The following is a 23,523-nucleotide window of genomic DNA, read 5'->3' as shown; positions in this document are numbered from 1 at the left end:
GTGATGGTATATGCTTATAGCTACCTTACTCGATGAGAGCCATGGGTCAACCGCTTCTGCGCCTAGCCACTGAGGGTCTTTGTGTAGCCCTTTAGTAATAGCAGATTTAGACAAGATGGATAAAATAAGTTTGACTCAACCTCATGTAGCAGAGGTGCATTTGAGGTTTATAGAATCTGAAGCAGGCTTGCCCTTTCCCTGGGAGTTCCTTAATATGTAGTGCTTCCTTTGAACAGGAGTGGTGTTTACAGAGGAGCCCACACCACATACTCACCAAGCAGTCACTTGTATAACCTTTATCCTTCCAAACTTTCTTGTATCCTTCTGTGCAACAGTTTATCGCTTAACAAATACATTTATTAAGCACCTCCCCACTACCTCCCTCCCATCTCCTTGAAAGCAATGAAGTGGAACTCCCAGTTTGGCTGGAGTTTTTGAAAGCAACAAGACTGAAATGAGAAAAATTCCAAAATTGACCCTTGAAAAAAGTTCCTGCTGTGTCCGGGGTTTGAAGCTGCAAACATTAAATACCTGAAGCAGCAATGCGACCTGGCATCCTCCCTGTCACCACCTATGGTAAATCCCAGCGCCCTCCTGGATTATTCACCATACTACTCTGGTTTCTTTGGGTCTCATTGTTTTCACTTAGGAAATCTGTGTGTGTGCTTTTGTTTTCATCTTTGTGAAATTTGGAATCCTTTTCAAACGTTACTGTGACTGGCAATTACAATTGAAACAGTAATATAAATTAATGTTACTGTTCAGGGGGATGTAGGGGGCTGTAGGCAAGAATGACGATTCTCCAGTTATCATACAGAGAGAATCGTGATTTCATTAAAGACTACGGAGGCTAACATTATGCAATATACTTTTATTGCTGCCCAAAACTGCAGCCCTTTAAAGAACACATTACATCATGAATGCAATAGATAATGAATAACAAAGTTCCAAACAATAATACATAGCGCCATAGCAACAGGTCAACATCCTCTAGAGCTGCGACGGACAAACTTAGATGTACAGATGAAGAGGCGAATTTCACAAGGATGAAGAATCTGGAAGAAAAGAGAGATCAAACTGGTAGATAACCAGTTAAAATTGAGTAACAAATACATAGGTATTTCATTTTTTTTTTTTTTTTTTTTTTTTTTAAATCGAAAAATATAAAGGTATTTTAGTCTGCAGGGAGTGAAAAAAACAAGGTTAGAATTGATAAAAGTTTAATAACATAAAATAGTTAGATCTCCACCAGGGAGTGGTGGGTGGGATAATGTTAGCCTCCGTAGTCTTTAATGAAATCCAGATACTCTCTGTATGATAATTGTATGATAATTGGAGAATCGTCATTTCATTACAAGACCGGAGGCTACCATTATGCAAGTTTAAAGCTTTTTAACGCTGAATTGCTCACATGATCCATAGGTTTAAGATAAAACTGTGAAAAGGTGGAAACTCTTGACCAATCAGCAGTTTTAAGGATACCAGTGAGAACCTCCAGACCAGAATACTTTACTGGCCATAGCTCCACGAGAAGAGTGAGCCCCAAATTTAGATAAGTCTATTCCTGCTTGTGACATTATAAACTTAACCCATCTAGCAATGGTAGCTGTTGAAACCGCTTTGAAAGGTTTCACAAAAGAAATTAAAAGCTGTTTTTCATCAAGAGGTCTATGGTTATGCATTAAAGAATCATACGATTTCATGCAGTCCACTACACACAATTTCTTACATTCTGGGAAATAGGGATAAAAGATGTTTTCAGTCATAGTTTTAGTTCTTTTCCAAATTTCAAAATGTACTCCCTCTGGGGAATAAAATCTACTAGATATATCTAGGGCTTTAACGTCGAAAACTCGTTTAAATGATATTAGACAGAGTAAGGTTGCTAGTTTAGTCGTTAGTTGTTTTCTTGAAAGCAAAGGATTTTCTGGCCATGAAGAGAAAAGCTCAAAGATGAGGTTAACATTCCATAACGAGTCATATCTTGACTTAGCGGGACGTTTTAGTCTAATTCCTTTCATTACTCTACGGATCAGTGGGTCTGAACCAATTGAACATTCATTAACTAAGGAGTGTTCTGCAGAAATCCCAGATCTATAACAGTTGATTGTTCTGTAACATAGACCTGAATTAAATAACTTAGCAAGGAAATTAGCTAAATCCACTATAGGGGCTTCCACTGGATCCAGATCCCGTTCCAGGCACCAACTACACAATTTTTTCCAAACTCAGATGTATCTTCTCCTTGTGCCTGGAGCCCATGATTCGTCCAAAAGGTCTTTAGCTTGTCCTGAAAGGCCTGAGTATCTTTTTGATTTCCTGAAATGCTCCAGGCAAGAAGGTTCAGGTTGCCTTCTAGGAGAAGAGGGTGTTCTTCGCCGTTTTGACCCTGAAGGAGACCAATTTTTCATGGGATAAAACGTGGAACATCTATTTCTAGTTCCATTGCTCCTGGAAACCAAACTTGTGTATTCCAGAAGGGGGTAATTAGGATTATCGTGCACTGATCTGATCTGACTTTCAGCAGAACTCTTTGAATTAGTGAAAAGGGTGGGAAGGCATAACAGTTCAGATTGTTCCAAGATTGGGTTAGGGCATCTACTGCCTGTGCGTTGGGGTCTGGTCTCCAGCTGTAATAGGTTTCGATCTGAAAGGTATGTCTGCTGGCAAAGAGGTCTACCTGAAAGGGACCCCAAAGGTTCTGTATCTTCCTGAAGATAAAAGGATTCAATTTCCAATCGCTCGAGTCTTTCAGGAACCTTGAGTTCCAATCGGCCCTTGTATTCTGATGCCCATGGATAAATTCTGCTTTTAAAATAATTTTCTGGTTCCAACAGAAATACCAAATCTTTTTTGCTAGATCCGCAAGGATTTTTGATCTTGCACCCCCCAATCGGTTGATATAAGAGACAGCCGTGAAATTGTCTAATTTGATCAAGACGACACTGTTCCTCAGAGTGGTTTTGAAACTCATGAGAGCATTTAGGCAAGCTAACATCTCTAAGCAATTTATGTGGAGAGGGAGTTCTTCTCGGGACCACCTGTCACCTGTTTCTAACGCACCTATCCTGGCACCCCATCCTAGATTGCTCGCATCTGATTCCGCCGTGTGTTCGGGGGTGTTTCCGAAGATTGCTTTCCCATTCCAACTGTCTAGGTTGTTCCACCACCAAAGATCTCTTCTCGAGCCTCTTCCGAAAGAGGGAGTGTATCTGAATGCCATAGTCCCTTCTTTAACCCCAATGATTTTAATCTTTGTAGGGCTCTGTAATGTAGTGGGCCTGGAGAAATTGCTTGAATAGAGGAGGAGAGTAGGCCAACTATTCTGGCCAGCTCGCGTAAACTGACTAAGTTCTTGGACATCACGTAAGAAACCTCTTTCTTTATCTTGGCGAGTTTCTTTTAGGGAAGTTGTAATTGGCTTATAGTTGTATCTACTTGGAATCCCAAGAACTCTAAGTTTTGAGAGGGTGTCAGAATAGATGTTTCTATATTGATAATGAACCCCAAACTTTTCAAGAGGTCTCTTGTCCAATTCATGTGTTTCAATAAGACTTCCTTGTTTTGAGATATTAAGAGGATATCGTCTAGATAAATTATTACGCGGGCGCCTTTCCTTCTTAGTGCTGCCACAACTGGTCTTAACATCTTGGTGAAACACCAAGGTGCTGAGGAGAGTCCAAAGGTAAGGCTTTGAAATTGGTATGTTATACCTCTCCAGGAGAATCTTGGAAACCTCTGGGAGTCTTTGTGCATTGGAATTGTGAAATAGGCATCTTTTAGATCCAGTTTCACAAGCCAGTCCTTCTCTTGAAGGATATCTCTTAGGAGGTGAATACCCTCCATTTTGAAATGTCAGTAAACCAGAAAAGAATTTAGTTCTTTTAGGTTTATAACTGGACGCCAGCCCTTGTCTTTCTTTTTTACTAAGAAAATCGTACTTCGGAGGAGCCTAGCGCTTGACCAAGATGGCCGCGTGAGCTTAGAGCTCCCGAGACCCTCGCGCCCTCCGTCGACTATCCTGTCTCTAATCCTGTCTGCATGCATGGCATCGTGTAGATGATTGGTCAGGGAGGCGATTGATGCTACCCGCGGTCGGATCGTCCACCGGGAACCGGACTTACACCTGGCGGAAGATTGCGGCCTATCTCCCGGGGAAGCCAGGGGCTAGAGTTGGCTGGATGCCCGACTCCTAGTTGAACAACAACGGCCAGGCGAGGTGTGAACTGTCGGACGGAGGTCCCCGCACTTTCACTTTCGATTTCGCTCCCTTTGTCAGCCCTGCTACTGGAGAGCTCTGGATGGCTTTATTACCCCGGGGACGCTCTGCAGGCTACTCTGGCGGTCCACGGTAGAACTGATCACTCCTTATTCCTCTCCTTGAGAGGGACCCGTCTTAACTGAACCGACCTGCTTGGAGTCAACCATGTCGGGCAAAGCAGAAGGGGATCGGCAGAAGCCTAAGTCTACCAGGCGGGGAACCTACACCCAAGTCAACAGCATGGACCGATATGCTCTGAAAAAGGGATCACCGAGTGGATCGAGCCAGGTGCCGGATGCCCAGAAGGAGGACTCGCCTGTGGCCCCGGAGCTCTCCCTGCAGGATGTCATGGGCGCGCTCGAAGGGATGCAGACTTCGATTGGGAGACAGTTTGAGGCCCTGGCGCATAAGGTGGATGCCATTTTGGTGGATGTCAACCTGATCCGTGCGGACTTGGGCAAAACGAATGAACGGGTTAAGAACTTGGACCTCAAGACCACGGGCCTCACTGATGATGTTACGGAACTGCAGACCGAGGTTCGTAAGCTGAGGTCCGAGAGTGATCTCGTCGCCCGCCGGCTGGAGGACTTTGAGAGCCGGGCCAGGCGCAACAATGTGCGCGTTATCGGGGTCCCGGAGTCCTCGGATGAGGCTTCGGTTGACCTGCTTGTTGAAGACTTGGTCCTCAATCATCTGAAGCCCAAGGGCCTTGGGAAGTTCTTTGCGGTGGAAAGGGCCCATAGAGTGCCGGGCGGGAGGCCTAAGGCGGGTGCCCCGCCGAGGCCGATCGTGGCCCGGCTCTTTCACTTTCGAGATCGGTACGCTATTCTGCAAGCATCGAGGGTGACGGGCCCGGTCCCCTTCCAGAACGCGTCGGTGAATTTCTATCCGGACTTCACCCAGCAGGTGCAGAGGCAGAGACAGGGCTTCCTGGGGGTGAAGCGGCGGCTCCGGGAAAGAGACCTGAAGTATGCCATGCTCTTCCCTGCCAGACTGCGGGTGGTGCACGACGATCGGACATTCTTTTTTGACTCTCCTGTTATGGCCGACGAATGGCTGGACGCTTTGCCCCGGCGACGGACGGGGGACGACACAGCCGAGGATGGAGACAGTGGCCGGGATGGGCAGGGCTGACATCTCGGAGCCGGTCTGACTTGATTTGACTATACTTGAAGACTTGCATAGAGTGCAGTAACTGTGGAGGGTTGCGGGAGGACGAGGGTTGCTCTTTTCCTCCCTTAGGGTACTTTTTGTAGACTTATTGTTTTTGTAGGGCGACAGGCACACTGCAAGTTGGGGGGGCTTTGTAAGCTGCAGCAGGGGTGCAGGGTGGGGGGAGTTTTAGGGATTTTGGGGTTGTTGTTGGGGGGGTTTATTTCTGCAAGGCATGATGCTTATATCCAGGGCTGTTCCATGGTGGCTCCTCGGGTGTGGGGTGGGCCTCTTTCCGTTTGAGGATGGGGGGTAGGGGCTTAAGTGTTATAAGCTGGAATGTTAATGGGTTGGGGGATCGCATTAAGCGGGGGATTGTTTTGCAATTTTTGAAACGATCAATGCCGGATGTTGCCCTGCTGCAGGAGACACATCTTATAGGAAATACGTGCTATGCCCTGAATAGGAAGGGGTATAAATTCATTGCACATTCAGGATTCTCATCTGGGTCCAGGGGTGTGGGCATCCTAGTTAGAGCTTCGTTGCCATTTGAGGTGGACTCCACCATTGTTGATGATAGGGGGAGGTTTGTGGCGGTGGCGGGGCGGTGGGAAGGACGGACTGTGGTTTTAGTTTCGGTTTATGTCCCGCCGGCCCTGCAGGCCTCCACTTTTGCAGATCTGGGTAGGGCCCTGCTGGATCTCCCGGGGGGAATGCTGGTGGTGGGAGGGGATTTCAACGCTGTTTGCTCCGGCCTGCTGGATAGACACCCGCCCAGAGACACAGGGGGGGCTCAGAAATGGCTTCCAGACTTCCTAGACACGTTTGGTCTGATAGACTGCTGGCGGCTCCGGCACCCCACACAGAGCCAGTACACGTTCCACTCCGGGGCACATGGTAGCCTCTCCAGGATTGATTACCTGCTCACTCTGGCCGCGCATGCCTCGTTGGTATCCGAGGCGAGGCACATGGCGCGCGGTATATCTGACCACTCGCCAGTGTGGATCCGGCTGGATCTAGGTCGGGAGGGAGGAGGAAGGGTGGCCCCTATCAACCCTTGGTATTTCCGAGACCCCAAGATGCGCAGCGCCCTGGTAAAGAAGGTAGAAATTTTTTTCAAGGACAATCAGGGAACCGTTGACTCGGCAGTGTCGCTGTGGGAAGCTTTTAAGACCGTGCTTCGGGGGGAGGCCCTCTCCCTAGTAGTGGCTGCCAAGAGGCGTAGAGATGGTGAGATTCTGCAGGTGGAGGAGGAGATCGCGGCTCTGGAGGGAGCGATGGAGGAGGAGGTTACAGAGTCCTCACTGCATGAGCTTTGTTTGAAGCAAACTGAGTATAAAGACCTGGTGACGAACGCCGCTAAGACCCTCAGTAGGGAACAGCAGGGCCGACTGTATGATGTTGGTGATAAGGCAGGGAAACTCCTGGCATGGCTGGACAAAAAAGAACGGGTCAATAGAGTGGTGCCAGAGTTGACGGGAGAGAGGGGAGAGGCGATTGTGGAACATGAGGGGATTGTAAAGAGCTTCTCGGACTATTTCTGTAAGGTTTATGCCTCTGCGTCGGATAGGCCAACCGAGGACTCGTGTGACCTCCTCCGTGATATCGAGTTGCCCTGCCTCTCCGCTATAGATAGGGACGATCTAGATGGTGACATAACGGTCGACGAGGTGGCGGGGGCTATCCGCGCGTTAAACTCGGGTAAGGCCTCGGGACCGAACGGCTTGCCGATCGACCTGTACAAGCTGTTCCCGGATAGGGTCGCCCCTCACCTGCGCGCCATGTTTTTGGAGGCGCGGGGGGGGTGGGGCCCTCCCGTTGGATCAGCGACTGGCGTCGATTGTGGTCATACACAAAGAGGGTAAACCCCGCGATAAGTGCGCCTCATATCGGCCTATTTCACTTCTTAACGCGGAGCCGAAAATTCTGGCTAAACTCCTGGCGACCCGTTTGATTAGGGTACTTGGCGACTTAGTCCACCCGGATCAATCCGGCTTCATCCCGCACCGAAACACAGCGCTGAATCTTAGGCGTCTTCATGGCGTAATCGCCAGGGCGAGCACGTTGCGTGAACCGGCTATTGTGGCGTCTCTTGATGCCACGATGGCCTTTGACACGGTGGAGTGGGCATACTTGTGGGCCGTGCTGGCCAAGTTCGGTTTTGGCAGCGGTTTTGTGAGCTGGGTGAGGTTGCTGTACGAGGGGCCGCTAGCTAGTGTTATGGTGAATGGTCGGGCGTCGACTCCGTTTCAGCTTGGAAGGGGTACTCGGCAGGGTTGCCCCCTGTCGCCTCTGTTGTTCGCCCTCGCCCTTGAGCCGCTGGCTGCGTGGATACGCTGGCACCCGGATATACGGGGCCTTCGGTGGTCGCCTGAACACGAGGACCGTATTTCGCTCTATGCCGATGATATCCTGTTGTATCTTGCCTCACCCAAGAAGTCACTTATAGTGGTCTGTGACGTACTCACATCTTTTGGTAGGAACTCGGGTCTCGTCATCAATTGGAGCAAATCGTACTTGTATGTTCTTAGTGGCGAGGTTCCACCGATCCCTAGAACATGTTCGATACAGATCGCCCAGCAGGGTTTCGTGTACTTGGGGATCTTTATCTCCATGGACTCGGCTGTGCGCTATGAGAAGAATCTGCTCCCCCCCCTGGCACGCCTGAGGCGCGATGTTGAAGGTTGGCGGAGGCTGCCGTTCTCCCTCGTTGGGCGTGCGGCCCTGTTCAAAATGATGTCTCTCCCCCGCTTTCTCTACGCCTTACAGAATACCTTGGATTGGGTGCCGGCCAAATACTTTCGGGAGGTCGAAGGCCTCCAACGGACGTTGCTGTGGGATGGGCGGCCGCGAATTGCTATTGCAAAGCTGACGCTTCCATGGTACGACGGGGGCATTGCGCTCCCAGATATCCGTCGGTACTATTGGGCCACACAGCTGAGCGCGATCAATCATGGGCTTTATGGCCCTGCTCTCAGCCCTGGGTATGCCATGGACAGGTGGTTGCTGCGTGGTGGTAACTATTACAGGGCGTTGTACTCGCGATCCCTAGACTCGTCCCTCACGGGGCCCACCGCTGTGGCAGTGCGGGTGTGGAAGATGGCAACTGACTCGCTGGGCTGGAAGGATAAGCTCACCCTCGCTACCCCGTTGTTTGAATCGGAGAGATTGGGAAGGCTTTGGCATTCAAAAGGCTTTGATAAGTGGGACCTGATTGGCATCTCCAGGGTGGGTGATGTGCTGCATAAGGGGAAGGTGAAGTCCTTTGAGGAGTTGGGGCCCTCCGAGTATTTCAGATATATTCAGATGCGCCACGCCCTCCGATCAGTCCTTGTGGAGGGTGAGAAGGTGCCTGAGTCCTCTCCCTTGGAGGACCGGGTCCTTGATGGCCACATGCCCGAAAGCACGATCTCGCTTATATATAAGAAACTTATAAACGTCCGGGCGGACATGCTTCTGGGGCTGAGGGACCAGTGGACTAGGGATGGCCTTGAGTTAGATGATGAGGATTGGCAGTCAGCTGTTTCTTCCCCTAAGGAGGTCGCGATCCCGTCGCGCCTGAGGCTGGTGCAGCTTAAAATACTGCACCGAGTGTATGTGACGGGGCCAAGGCTGGTCCACATGGGGTTCTCGGAGGACGGCCTGTGCAGGAGGGGGTGTGGTATGGTGGGTACTTTCCTGCACATCATTTGGGAGTGTGGTGTCATTGTGGAATTCTGGAGGGGAGTCCATGCAGTAATGGGGGAGGTGACAGGCATTGCTCTGCAGCCGGAGGCGCGGTGCTGTCTCCTGAATATCTGGGGGCCCACTGACCTCGATGAGGCGCGGACCCAATGGGTGACACTGGGTAACATGGTCGCCAAGAGGGATATCGCGCGATTGTGGGGCTCCTCGGGGCCCCCCACACTGACCGCGTGGAAAGAGAACATGGACTGGAGCATGTTTAGGGAGAAGACAGTCTACTGCTCTAGAGGCCGCCCCCGGAAGTGGCACGCCATCTGGGGGCGGTGGAATCAATACAGGGGGGGAATATGTCTTGCCCCTGATCTGGAACCGCCCGAGGAACAGCTTTCCCCCTGACCTTCTTTCCAGCACAGTCTGGTTTGTGAACTATTTGGGCCTCTGCTGTCCCCCCTCTTCCTCCTTACACTATCTTGTAACTGGTAGATGAGTGGGGTCCGGCCTCCCCTGGGGGCTCTCACCATGGTTTTTAGTGTTCTTGCCTTGCTGGGGTTTGCTGTGCTTTTTGTGTTTGTTTAAAATTGAACCTTTGCACTTCTCTTTGTACTTTACTGGGGACGCATCACTGTTTCTAATCATCGATGCTGCCGAACCTCCGGGTTGTCGGCTGAATAGCTGTGTCCTGATTTTTAAATAAAGGTTTTTCAAAAAAAAAAAAAGAAAATCGTACTTAGGAAACCCTGATTTGAGTCGGATACTCTGCAGATAGCATTCTTTAATAACATCTGAATCACTTCTGTATCTTCAAGGGTGGATTGTTCTTTGTCCAAAATTAATTCTCTGGGTTGGTGTGTTTGGAAGGGGGGTGAAATAAAATCTATTTTGAATCCTTGTGCGGTTTCTAGAACCCAAGGGTCGTTTGTTATGGTAAGCCAATTTTGGTAAAAAGTCGGAGCCTTCCCCCTACCTTTATATGGGAAAAACATGTGGATTTAGAGATCTTACCTTGTTCTCCAAAGTTTTGGGATCGGTTTCTGCCACCACCACGGGTACGGAAGTTTCTGCCTCTTTGTGGGAAGAAGGAGGGGTTATGACCTCTGAAGGTTCTTCCATATCCACGTTGGTTTTGGAAATATGGGGACCTGTATTGTCGCGGCTGGCAGCCAGTCCCCTCCTGCCAGTCCGTCCAAAAATTCTATTGCCTCAGAACATCCTTCTCATATTAAATTGAGCCTTACTGAAGGCCGAAAAGGTGGTGACATATTTGCCTAGAAGTTTAACAAAGTTTTCGCCAAATAGTAGTCCTTTGGTGTCACCCTGGACTTCTTTGGAAGCGAGGTCCCCCAATGTAGAGTTGATTCTCATCAGAATTCCTCTTCTACGCTCTGAAGTTAGGCCTGCGTTAGCATTTCCAAGAAAACAAAGAGCGCGTTGGCTCCAACCCCTTAAAAGATCTACATCTACTGAGGTGTCATTTAGAGATGCTTCTTCTGCCAAATCTAGAATTTTGGCTAGGGGACCAAGAATATCAAGTACCCTATCTTGGCACTGTTTGAGGCAGCGTTCGAGACCTTTTCTAGGGTCTCTGCCTGTTTTAAAGAGAAAGGTTAAGAGTTCAGGGTCTAGATTAGGGGTTAGTGCACACTTATTTTCTATAAAGGGTCTGGGGCACTCGGCTCTCATGAGGTTTCTGGTTTCGCTTTCAAGCGGTTTACGAATCCAGTATTTAATGAAGTTGGATACATGGTCCAAAGGCCACCATTCAGATCCTCTTGGGAGAGTAATTAGGTAGGGTTAAACATCTCTACCCCTGAGGGGTCTTTAATTGAATTATTCTTAGATGTCTCTGTTAGATCTTCGTCAAGGAGGTCGATGTCTAGATTCTCAAGGGGGTCAAAAATATATTCGTCTTCTTCTTCGTCAAAACTATTATTAGAACGGAAATCAAAGTTATCCGTTTGCATGATGAGGTCATTTGTGCCAGGACGGTCACTATATCTTCTTGTGTCGCGAGGGGCACCTAATCCTTTTGCGCCAATGAGGCTGCTCTTTCTAATTGTGTCGCTTGGGGCACCTTTTTTTGTAGTATTTTGATCTTTTGTAGCGCGTAGGCTACCTTGTAATAAAATACGTTCTTTTGTAGCGCTTAAGCTACCTGATGAAGAGGCTTGTTCCTTGTTAGCGCACAGGCTACCATGTGGTTCCATATGTTTTGTTTTTTAGCGACCTTGCCTCCCTTTGGGGGTAAGGGTTCGCATTCTTTGGAGAGGACGATTGAGTCTTCTTCAGTCACAAAATCTCTTTTCCTTTTATTCATAATGGAATCACCAGCCTCTTTTAATGAGGATTTAAGGTGATTTTCTAAGAAAATCATTAAGTTATTCTCATTTGGGAAGGCATTGTCATCTTCCTCATTATATTCTGAGTCATTGTCCATTTTTTTCCTCCTTTCTCTTTTTTTTTTTTTTTGTACTAGTAAGTTATAATTTTTGGTAAATGAAGACGATATTCCTGTAAGAAGGGCTCTTACCTGTTTGCTCCGTGTGTTTACTGGTCGTTAGTTGTTACCATAGTAATTTTTCGCACGAGTCCTTAAATCTGTTAAAGAGCTTTGACTTTATTATGCCTTTAAGCTCTCTTTCCGTCTTTTTTATGCGGAAGTTGCCCTTGTTGTTATGAATTAATTGGGCGGGGTCACGTCGTAACGTGACCCCCGCCGGCCCTTCATTGTTTGTGAGCCGATTTCAGTCTATCAAATAGACCCTACAAGGTTGCGGTGTCTCCGCACGAGGAGCCCGCGGGGAGAGAGGCAACCGGGTAAAGCAGGCAAACCAAATATTTTGCCTAACGTCGAAAGAAGAAATCGCCTCCCCGACAAGGGAAAAGACGGCTCCCCCGCCCGGAGGACGGTGGAGTGAGACCGTCACAAAGCGAGAGAGCGCAGTTCGTTGCAGAGCGCGTGAAGCTCGACTAAAGGTAAAGCTTCTCATGAATATAAATTCTTAGATTATTCCATATAAATGAGGAAGATAAAGGGTATCCCAACCATAAATTGGAAAGGGGAGGAAAGAAGAAGTTATCTTATGAAATATTAGAATGAAAGGGAAAGGATTCTTTCCAAATTAAATACAATCGGTATGATTTACTCACCTTGTGACTATCCAGCTAGGAAATAAATGATTAGGAGTCTAAAAAAGGCTCATAATGTGTCATAAAATAGAGAGTAAGGAAAGTGTATACTTAACTGTCCGAGGGCAGCAAATAAAAGAGGATGTTGACCTGTTGCTATGGCGCTATGTATTATTGTTTGGAACTTTGTTATTCATGATGTATTGCATTCATGATGTAATATGTACTTTAAAGGGCTGCAGTTTTGGGCAGCAATAAAATTATATTGCATAATGGTAGCCTCCGGTCTTGTAATGAAATCAGAGGCTACATAAGGAACAGTTGCTTTTCAGGTGTTTTGCTTTTGGTTGACAGTGAATGCCAGTTGATGGCCATGAAGAAGGTCTCCTCTGTCATTTTCCTAGAGTCAATTTTAAGTGGTAGAGCCATAAAAAGAGGTTGGTAACTGGATGGAAGGCAAGATACAGCCCAGCATATGTCTCACAAATTGATGGTTTAAAAATGACTTGAGACCTGCATAAATATTTTGTGGGATTTTCCTGTAATATTGCTGGGACTTTTTTTATGATGTAAGGGTTCCTGGACTTTTTTCATAGGCTGAAAGTTTTCCTGAGATTTTACTTATGTTACTTATGTATTGCCAGGACATTATCTTCTGGTAGAAATGTTTGTAAAAGTCCTGTTTTTTTCCTCTGCTGGATATTCATTTTACATGCCACAGAGCACGAACGAGCCTCAGATTCAGTAGCGCTGATATTTGCTGAAATTGAGATATTTTAGACTGCTTTAGGAGGGTTTATAGAAATTTTTAATAATTTTAGATTTGTTACTGTTTTTTTTTTTTTTTTGAAAAACCTTTATTTTAGATCAGTGACACAGCTATTCAGCCGACAACCCGGAGGTACGGCAGCTTTAGAGATTCAACACATGCTTGCGTCCACATATCACTGACAGGAGAGCCAAAGGTTCTATTTTGCATAAACATAAATACAACCCTAAACACAAGCAAGGCGAAAGGTACTGTAAACACCAATAGAGGTTCCCATCAGGGGGGACGAGCCCCATCACGTCCAACAGGCACAGATCTATAGTAAGGGAAAGGAGGGAAAGGCAGAGACTCTAGAGACAATCGCATATCAGCGGGGAAGTCAAAGCCGGAAAAAGACTAAGGGGAAAGTTGCTCCTCAGGCGGATCCAGGTCGGGGGGCAGGCATATGTCCCCTCTGTACTGGTTCCATGGCCCCCACACAGCATGCCATTTCCGAGGGCGCCCCCGAGCACAATACACTGTCTTCTCCCTAAACATACTCCAGTCCATGTCTTCCATCCACGCTGTCAATGTGGGCGGCCTATTGGAGCCCCACAGCCGAGCGATATCGCGCTTGGCTACCATGTTCCCCAGGGTCACCCACTGAGTCTGTGCCGCGTTGTGGTCAGTAGGACTCCAGACATTCAGGAGACAACATCGCGCCTCAGGCTGCATAACAATTCCTGTCACCTCCCCCATCACCTCGTGGACTCGCCTCCAGAACTCCATAATCGCACCGCATTCCCAAATAATATGGAGGAAGGTACCCACCATACCACAGCCTCTCTCTGACATAGGCCCTCCTCAGAGAAACCCATGTGGACCAACCTGGGCCCCGTCACGTAGACCCTATGGAGTATTTTAAGCTGCACCAGCCGCAGGCGCGCGGGGATAGCGACCTCTTTGGGAGAAGAAACTGCGGACTGCCAATCCTCATCATCTAGTTCAAGGCCGTCCCTAATCCATTGGGCGCGTAACCCTAGGAGAAGATCCGCCCGAACATTGATAAGCTTCTTATAAATGAGCGAAATCGTGCTCTCTGGCATGTGACCATCCAGGATCCGATCCTCCAACGGAGAGGACTCGGGCACCTTCTCCCCCTCCACAAGGACTGACCGCAAGGCGTGGCGCACTTGTGCATATCGGAAGAACTCCGTGCTCCCCAGCTCATATTCCTTCTGCAGCTCCTCGAACGACTTTATCCTACCCTTAACCAAAAGGTCTCCAACCCTGGATATGCCGATCAAATCCCATTTCTCGAACCCTTTTGTGCGCCAAAGCTTCCCCAGAATCTCGGAGTCAAACAGAGGGGTGGCAAGGGTAAGCTTACCCCTCCAGCCCAGCGAGTCCGTCGCCACCGTCAACTTAGCAACTGCGATACGCGGACGCCCGTCCCATAAGAGCGCGTGCTGGTGGCTTTCGATCTCACGGAAATAGCTGGCCGGGACCAGGTCAAGAGTGTTCTGCAGGGCATAGAGGAAACGGGGAAGGGACATCATTTTAAACAGTGCCGCGCGGCCAAGGAGGGAGAGCGGCACTCGCCGCCAGCCCGCCACATCCCGCCGCAGGCGCGCCAAGGGAGGGAGCAAGTTCTTCTCATAGCGCAAGATGGGGTCGATGGAAATATAGATCCCCAAATACAAAAAGCCCTGCTGGGCTATCTGAATCGAACAGTTACGCGGAACAGGCGGGACATCCCCACACAGGACATACAAGTGTGACTTCCCCCAATTAATGACTAGGCCCGAGTTTCTACCGAAAGATGTCAAGACGTCACAAACCACTATCAGAGATTTCTTAGGCGAGGCAAGATATAACAGAATGTCATCAGCGTAGAGTGAAATACGGTCTTCGTGGTCAGGCGACCAGCGAAGCCCACGTATATCCGGGTGCCACCGTATCCACGCCGCCAACGGCTCAAGAGCAAGGGCAAACAGCAACGGCGACAGGGGGCAACCCTGCCGGGTGCCTCTCCCGAGCTCGAAAGGTGCCGACGCCCGCCCGTTCACCACGACGCTTGCAAGAGGCCCCTCATAGAGCAGCCTCACCCACCCCACGAATTCAGGCCCGAAGCCGAATTTGGCCAGCACCGCCCACAAGTATGCCCACTCTACCGTGTCAAAGGCCATCGTGGCGTCGAGGGACGCCACAATAGCCGGCTCTCGTATCGTACCCGTCCTGGCAATCACTCCGTGGAGGCGTCTAAGGTTTAGTGCAGTGTTACGGTGCGGGATAAAGCCCGACTGATCCGGGTGGATCAAGTCGCCAAGTACCCGGACCAGGCGGTTCGCGAGAATCTTGGCAAGGATTTTCGGCTCGGCGTTAAGAAGCGAGATCGGCCGATAGGAACCACACCTATCCCGGGGCTTTCCGTCTTTATGTATTACCACGATCGTCGCCAGCCGTTGATCGAGCGGAAGAAACCCATTCCTCCGCGCCTCCACGAACATGGCGGTCAAGTGAGGAGCAAACTTATCCGGACAAAGCTTGTACAGCTCTATCGGCAGACCATTTGGGCCCGAAGCTTTGCCGGAGCGCAACGCACTGATAGCACCTGCCACTTCGTCTACAGTGATATCACCATCGAGGTCCTCCCTATCCATGGCGGAAAGGCAGGGCAGAGCGATGTCACGCAGAAGATCACTCGAGTCCTCAGTCGGTCTATCCGAGACCGAGGCGTATACCGTACGAAAATAGTCTGAGAAACACCGGACTATACCGTCGGGATCAGTGACAACCTCTCCCCCATCCGTCAACAACTCCGGCACCACACGATTAACACGCTCCTTTTTGTCCAGCTATGCCAGCAATTTCCCGGCCTTATCACCAACATCATACAACCGCCCCTGCTGCTCCCTGTGAAGGGTCTTGGCGGCATTTGTCACCAGATCTCTATACTCCAATTGCTTCAGGCTCAAATTGTGCAGCGTGGACGTCTCAACATCCCCCTCCAAGGCCAACTCTAAAGCCGCTATCTCGTCCTCCACTTGTATCACCTCGGCGTCTCTCCGCCGCTTGGCGGCCACTACCAGGGACAAGGCTTCTCCTCTCAGTACAGCCTTAGAAGCTTCCCACAAGGACACCGCGTAGTCAACTGAGCCCTGGTTTTCTCGAAAATAGTGGTCAACTGTCTTCAGCAACGCACTGCGCATCTTGGGGTCCCGAAAGTACCAGGGGTTAACGGGAGCCACCCTGCCCCCCGCCACCCGGCCTATGTCCCGACGTGCCCACACCGGTGAATGATCTGATATGCCCCGTGCCATGTGCCTAACCTCAGTTACCAAAGAGGCGTGTGCCGCCAGAGTGAGCAGATAATCAATCCGGGAGAGACTCCCGTGGGCCCCGGAGTGGAAGGTGTATTGTCGCTGAGTGGGGTGCCGCAGCCTCCAACAATCTACCAGGCCAAAAGTATCAATAAAGTCGGGAAGCCACTTCTGAGCCCCCCCGGTGTCTCTGGGCGGGTACCTATCTAGCATTCCAGAACCAACCGCATTGAAGTCCCCTCCCACCACTAGCATCCCTTCGGGGAGTTCCAACAAGGCCTTGCCCAGATCGGCAAACGTGGAGGCCTGCAAGGCAGGAGGGACATAAACAGAAACCAAAACCAACATTCTGCCCTCCCACCTCCCCGACACGGCCACAAAGCGCCCCCTATCATCAGCAATGGTGGAGTCAACCTCAAATGGTAGGGAAGCTCTGACAAGTATGCCCGCACCCCTGGATCCCGAGGAAAACCCCGAGTGAGCAATGAATTTGTAGCCCTTTCTGTTAAGTGCATAACACATATTCCCTATAAGGTGGGTCTCCTGCAAGAGGACCACATCTGGCAAGGTCCGTTTCAAAAATTGCAGGACTATCTCCCGTTTTATACGATCCCCTAAGCCATTAACATTCCAGCTGAGTACGTTTAAGCCCCTATCCCCCATCCCTGAACACAAAGAGACCCCCCCCCCCCCCCAGAGAACCACAATCGGACAATTCTGACAGTCATTGCTACGCCTTGCAAGAAAAAACAACAACCCCAAACAACAACCCCAACAACCTGAAACCCTCCCCCCACCCTGCACCCCTGCGTCAGCTTACAAGGCCCCCCCAACTTGCAGTGTGCCTGTCGCCCTACCAAAAACAAATCTACAAAAAGCACCCCAAGGGAGGAAAGAGCCCCTATCTTCCCCCCACCGCCCTCCCATTACTGCAATAAGGTGCGAGTCACTGTCCAGGGCTGAATCGAAGCAGGCCAGCACCGAAGGTATCACTTCTGTCCATCCCGGTCGCCTTCCACCCCATCCACGCTGTCCCGGCCGGGCTGTCGCCGAGGGAGTGCATCCAACCAGTCCCCTGCCATGTCCGGCGATTCGAAGAAGAAAGTCCGATCCTCATATACCACACGCAGCTTAGCGGGGAAAAGCATGGCATACTTCAGGTCCATATCCCTAAGCCGCCGCTTCACCCCCAGGAAACTTTGCCTCTGTTTCTGGACCATCTGGGTGAAATCAGGGTAAAAGCTCACAGAGGCATTTTGAAAAGGCACCGGGCCTGTTACCCTCGATGCTTGCAGGATAGCGTCCCGATCTCGAAAGTGGAAGATCCGGGCGACAATCGGCCGCGGGGGGGCTCCCACCTTAGGCCGTCCGCCAGGCACTCGGTGAGCCCGCTCCACCGCGAAAAACTTGCCGAGGCCCTTTGGCGCAAGATGATTCACCACCAGATCCTCGACGAGGAGGTCCACGGAGAGCTCCTCCGAAGCTTCCGGGACCCCAATAATGCGCACATTATTGCGCCGGGCCCGACCTTCAAAGTCCTCGAGCCGGCGAGCGGAGAGGTCATTCGCGGTTCGTAGCTTGCGCACCTCAGCCTGGAGTTCCGAGACATCGTCCGCGAGGCCAGTAGTCTTGAGGTCCAGGGACTTGACCCGCTCATTGGTTTTTCCCAGGTCCGCGCGAATCAAGTTGACATCGACCAAAATCATGTCCACCTTGTGCGCCAGGGTCTCGAACTGTCGCCCAATCGAAGATTGCATCCCATCTATCGCCCCCTTGATATCCTGCAATGATAACTCCGAGGCTGGGGATGAATCGGCCTTCTGTGCTTCCAGTGACTGTCCCGATCCACCAGGCGACCCCTTCTGCTGGGCATAACGATCCATATTGTTGGATTGGATATAGCCTCCCCGCCTGGTAGTCTTAGACTTCGACCTGTCTGCCTCCGATTTGGTCGACATCTCGGACAGCAGGACGGTCAGTCGCAAGAGGACGTCCCTCACTCAGGTAGAGGAGACAGGTATGACTAGGTCTTGTTACTGTTTTATTTATTGACTGCCCTGCAATACCCTTTGCACTTTCACATTGTGTTTAAAACTGAAAATCGGCACCTACCCGACCCGCTAGAGCGGGGGGAACTGGGCACTCGAACACGTCCACGAGTACCAGCCGCCATCTTAGGGCTGGCTCGGGACGTGTTCTAGCTCTTCTCCACTTCCGGGAGAGAGCTATATAGTCCTCGCTCACCCAGGATGCGCAGCGGACGTGCGCAGCGGGCGCGCGCCGAAGACGCGCCTAAGACAAGCCCGTCTGCGCCCGTCCGCGCCAGATCCGGGCCCAGGGCCACCCCCCTGGTCCGGCTGCCACTCACGAAGCCATATCTACCCTATGCTACACCTCCACACAGCTGAAACAGTGGAACACAGGTGTGGATAGGTCTTGTGAAGTATTATTGCTATGTAAACACTTGCCTACCGCACCTATATCATGTGTAGGTTGCGCTTTTTCTTTGCCATCTCCACGGCTTGCGACAAACACCACATCCTACTCCCAGGAAACCCCCAGCGCTTCCCCATCTATCGACCAATATGTAAAAGCAGCATTAATCAATGTACGCTCACTCCCTCAACATAGTCTGGTAATAAGGGAGACTATTATTAACCAAGAACTGGATATACTTCTTATTACCGAGTCATGGGGAGACGATGCTTCCGGTCCTGATTTTGTACTGGCTACCCCAGAAGGCTATTGTGTAGCTAGACAAGATAGGATCTCAGGGTGAGGTGGAGGTTTAGCCATCCCTTATAGGGACACCTATCGAACAAAATGTGATCCTATTCACAGCACTAATTGTGAAGCTGTTGCATTCGCTATCAATCTTACCCAGAAACAAGCTTTTAAAGGGACACTTGTGTACAGACCTCCAGGAACACGTACCAAATTTTTAGCAGCTCTTACAGATATCACGGAATCAGTAATAGGTTCACCATACTATACGATTCTTGGGGACTTTAATTTCCCGCTTGAAAACATGGATAATCGTGATACAATCCAACTTATCGCTGACATGCAGGCAATAGGACTGCAGCAGCTAGTGAGGGGCCCCACGCACAATGCTGGGCATACACTGGATGGTGTATTTACTAACGACCCCAAAATTGAGACATCAGTAGTACTTCCTTTGATATGGACTGACCATCAAGCTATAATTTTTAGGATCAAACTGTTACCTCCCAAACTCTCTCAGAATAAAGTCCGCCTGCCAGTGGGGGCACGGACGTGGAATAAGGCAGATATGCCGTATTTTATTAATCTCCTGATGTCATCTATTCCAGAAAACACAGGTGATACTGAGACCATGTCCACAAATTTTCAGGAATGGATTTTAAAGGCAGCCAACCAAGTTGCACCTGAAAAATATCATCGCCCCAATAGAGTTACGCCATCTGCTCAATGGTACACAAAGGAACTGCGCCTCCAACGTCAGTACTGTAGAAATCTTGAAAGGCGCTGGAGGAAACATTACAGTCCCTCTGCTAAGCAAGATTATAAGAGCGCTCTAGCAATCTACAAAAAAGCCATCAACACGCAAAAGAATCTCTTTTACACTGGCCAAATTGAACAAGCACACAACTCAGCCAGGATGCTCTTTCAAGTTGTGAATTCTCTTTCTAGTCCAAAGGGACCTATAATTGAGAACTCGCAGGAACTATGTGATTCATTAGCCACTTTCTTCAAAACCAAGGTGATGGACATCTATTCCACTTTTTCTAATGAACAGGCAGGAAAAACTGATGCTACACCCATCATTTATCCAATACCCAATAACTCCTCTTTTGATCAGTTTCAGCCAGCTACTGAAGATCAGATAAGTGCGCTGATTTGTAAGATCAAATCAGGTTCCCCACTTGACACTTGCCCACCTACAACAATGAATAAACTACAGAACGTTATCACACAGCCGCTAACTGAAATATGTAATTCCATATTTAAATCTGGTGTCTACCCAGCAAGCTGGAAGAAGGCCATTGTTAAACCTTTAATTAAAAAAACCTTCCTTAGACCCCACTATTTCGTCCAACTACAGGCCTATTGCCTGCCTCCCCTTCACGTCCAAAATTATAGAGGCAACTATGAATAAACAGCTCTCAGAGTTTATTGAACATCATAAACTCTTAGACGACACTCAGTTCGGGTTCCGGAGGGAACACGGAACTGAGACAGCACTAATAAAAGCCTCAGACGAAATTAGAGAGATTATGGACTCAGGAGGAGTTGCAGTTCTTATTCTATTGGACCTGTCGGCGGCCTTTGACACGGTCGACCATACCATCTTGGTCGACCGTGTCGCAACCCTTGGGATCAATCATCTGGCCAAAGATCTTATAGCCTCCTTTTTAGCCAACCGTAGACAGGCAGTAAAGCTGGGCAATTATTATTCGCCCACTACTGAATTGCCTTGTGGGGTCCCTCAAGGATCCTCGCTAAGTCCTACACTTTTCAACATTTATGTTTCGGACTTGGCGAGGGTCATTAAATCCCATGGGATGCGTTTAACCACCTACGCCGATGATACCCAGCTCGTGTTGGCGGTGTATAAGAATGGCCCCGTGGTAGCAGCTAAGTTTCAGGAGGGTTTACTGGATGTACAATCATGGATGCACAGTAACTGCCTGAAACTTAATGCGGAGAAGACTGAGGTTATGACCTTCGGCACAATTTCTCCAGAATGGTCTCACACATGGTGGCCTAGTCAAATGGGCCCGCCTCCGGTGCCAGCCACCAAAGTCAGGAATCTGGGAGTGATTTTTGATAATAAGTTATCTTTTGGATGCCACGTTAACAAGGTGGTTTCGGCTACTTTCTTTGTACTGAAGAAAATAAAAAAACTCTTGCCGTATTTACCAGTATCTGCAGGAAAAACGCTAGTTACCACACTAGTATTTTCAAAATTAGATTATGGAAATGCTCTCTTTCTTGGTACACACAAATACATCTTAAACAAGCTTCAGTCCGTCCAAAACATGGCAGCACGGATCCTGCTTAACATCCCTAGGCGTCATTCCACTTCTGCAGCCATACGCCATCTTCATTGGTTAAGGGTTGAGAGCAGGATCACATTTAAGGCTCTTTGTATAGCCTATAAGGCCATCCACCAGACAGGACCAAAGTTTCTAAAAGAGGCTTTTCAGGTGTACATCCCCAAAAAGAATCTAAGATCAGCAGCTAGCTATCTTTTGACTGTCCCCCGCACAAGAACGGCCACCTGGGGTGACAGGCGATTCTTGGTAACAACGCCTGTGCTCTGGAATTCACTTCCTTTGCACATTAAAACCGCTCCCACCCTTATTAACTTCCGCAAATTACTGAAGACCTGGCTTTTTAATCAATGAGAACGCGCTCTGATCTGTGCTGTAAACTAGAGTATCTCGCTGCGCCTAGACACCTTAGGGTATTAGTTGCGCACAAAAAATCGCATAAATAAATAAATAAATATTCTTATGCGAGGAATGTTTACCTGTGTATTATTTTGTTAAATTATTAACAGGGGTACTTTAATTGAATTCTTGCAAACTTTTTCATGTGATATGATGTTGGGAGTTGGGTGCGTGTTTAACAGTTTTCTTGTACCAGGCACATTGTTTAATTTGCTATTTTATTTGACTTTCTAAAACAGTTGGACCGGACCTACACTGGATTGCAGACACTTGGAGCTGAAACGGTATGCTTCTGTCTTGTGCTATCTTTTTGCACTGTTATGATTCCAGCACTGGTAATTGATGAGTTTATGTAGTTGGGCTGTTCCCTTGGCGGCTGAAGTGAATGGCGTTGAGAGGGGGTGCTGATCCTCCTAATTTAACACACTGAGCGCTTCCCCACAAGTTGGAACACCAGTTTACAAGTAAATAAGTGGCTGCTTAAAATCTGTTCATGTATATTGAAGTCTGTTTATGATGTTATATGTTTAATTGGGACATTGGTACATGTAATATTTTTGCTTTAGAACTGCACATTTCTGAGCACATGCTCTTCTAAAAACTGGCAGATTTGAAAAATAAAGCTTGTTTTTCCACTAATCAAACAAGTTGAAGCAGCTGCCCCATAACTGTTCAATGGGGTAAAGGTTGAATTATGAGTAGAGCACTCGGGGTATCCACCCCCTCTGCTTCCTAGATCTCTACCCCCTCTCTCCCGAGCAAGTTCCTGAAAGAATTCATCAAACTGATGCGGATCTCCAATGTGTACGGTACTAGGGTCGGGGACAACCACAGACTTTTAGTGTAGCTGGCGTGCGCTATCGTCAGCAGCTTATTCGACTGCGTAGGGAGTTTACCTCTTGATATCAACAACTCATGGATCGTTCGACAAGCACGGTCCGGTGTGGGTATATCCAGCTCTTCTAAGTGGTAGCCCGCTAAACATCAAGATGGCCACAGCAGCTGCGCCGCCATAATAATGTCCAAAATTAGGGGCACCTAGACCCCCTTTATCACCTGGCAGCTAAGACTTGTGTAGTGCTACGTGCCTTCTGCCCTTATTCCAAACAAAATTTCCTAACATGCTGTGGAGAGTGCGAAATGTGGAGTAGGATTATGGTCTGAGAGATTATGGAAATAATAAAAAAGACAAGGAAGCATCACCATCTTGGATAGCGATACCAGGCCCTGCACTGTAAGTGGGTGTGGGCTCTAAAGTGCAAGGTGTGGACAAAGGGAAGCAATGGCCTGCGTGAAGTTGCCATTTATTAAGTCCAGCATACTGTGATTTATACGAATACCAAGGTGGCAAAATTTGTGAGGCTCCCAGCACACAAGGTGGGCTCCCACCGTCCGGTGATGCAGCGGGCAATCTGGGCTCAGGGGGAACAGACAAGTCTTAGTCCAGTTCACCCCCAGCCCCGAAGCAGCCCGAACTTCCTCAAGGACCGCCTTGATCTTTCTAACCCTGCGCCTGCTGTCTCGGATATAGAGGAGCACATCATGCTTATAAAGGGAAAGGACATGTGGTTCATCCCCCAGGGGTATACCTCACCTCCATTGCGTCACAGACGTTGGGCAAGCAGTTCCATTACGAAGACGAACTGGAGCAGTGAAAGTGTCACCCCTGATGCGTACCTCGGCTGATTGTTATTGAACCAATATTAATTGACCTATCTTAACGCAGATCATAGGATTCGTGTAGAAAAGTCTCATGGGGAGCATTAGGTGTCTGGTAATGCCCAACTTCAAGAG

At 49.0% G+C, this 23,523-nt stretch overlaps 1 protein-coding gene across 4 annotated transcripts in view; it reads left to right on the top strand.

The window, feature by feature from the left end:
- The window catches only part of YEATS2 (YEATS domain containing 2), a 1,415,500-nt gene that overhangs the window by 286,576 nt on the left and 1,105,401 nt on the right, over positions 1–23,523 (top strand). For all 4 annotated transcript variants that reach the window (XM_085634927.1, XM_085634925.1, XM_085634929.1 and 1 more), the window contains one exon: positions 21,969–22,013. In XM_085634927.1, the coding sequence (XP_085491053.1) occupies positions 21,969–22,013 (45 nt within the window). The remainder of the gene's footprint in view (positions 1–21,968; positions 22,014–23,523) is intronic.

This window comes from Triturus cristatus, chromosome 11, assembly GCF_964204655.1.
Source record: "Triturus cristatus chromosome 11, aTriCri1.1, whole genome shotgun sequence".
In the NCBI taxonomy this organism is placed as follows: domain Eukaryota; kingdom Metazoa; phylum Chordata; class Amphibia; order Caudata; family Salamandridae; genus Triturus; species Triturus cristatus.
This window is presented reverse-complemented; position numbering and strand designations above follow the sequence as displayed.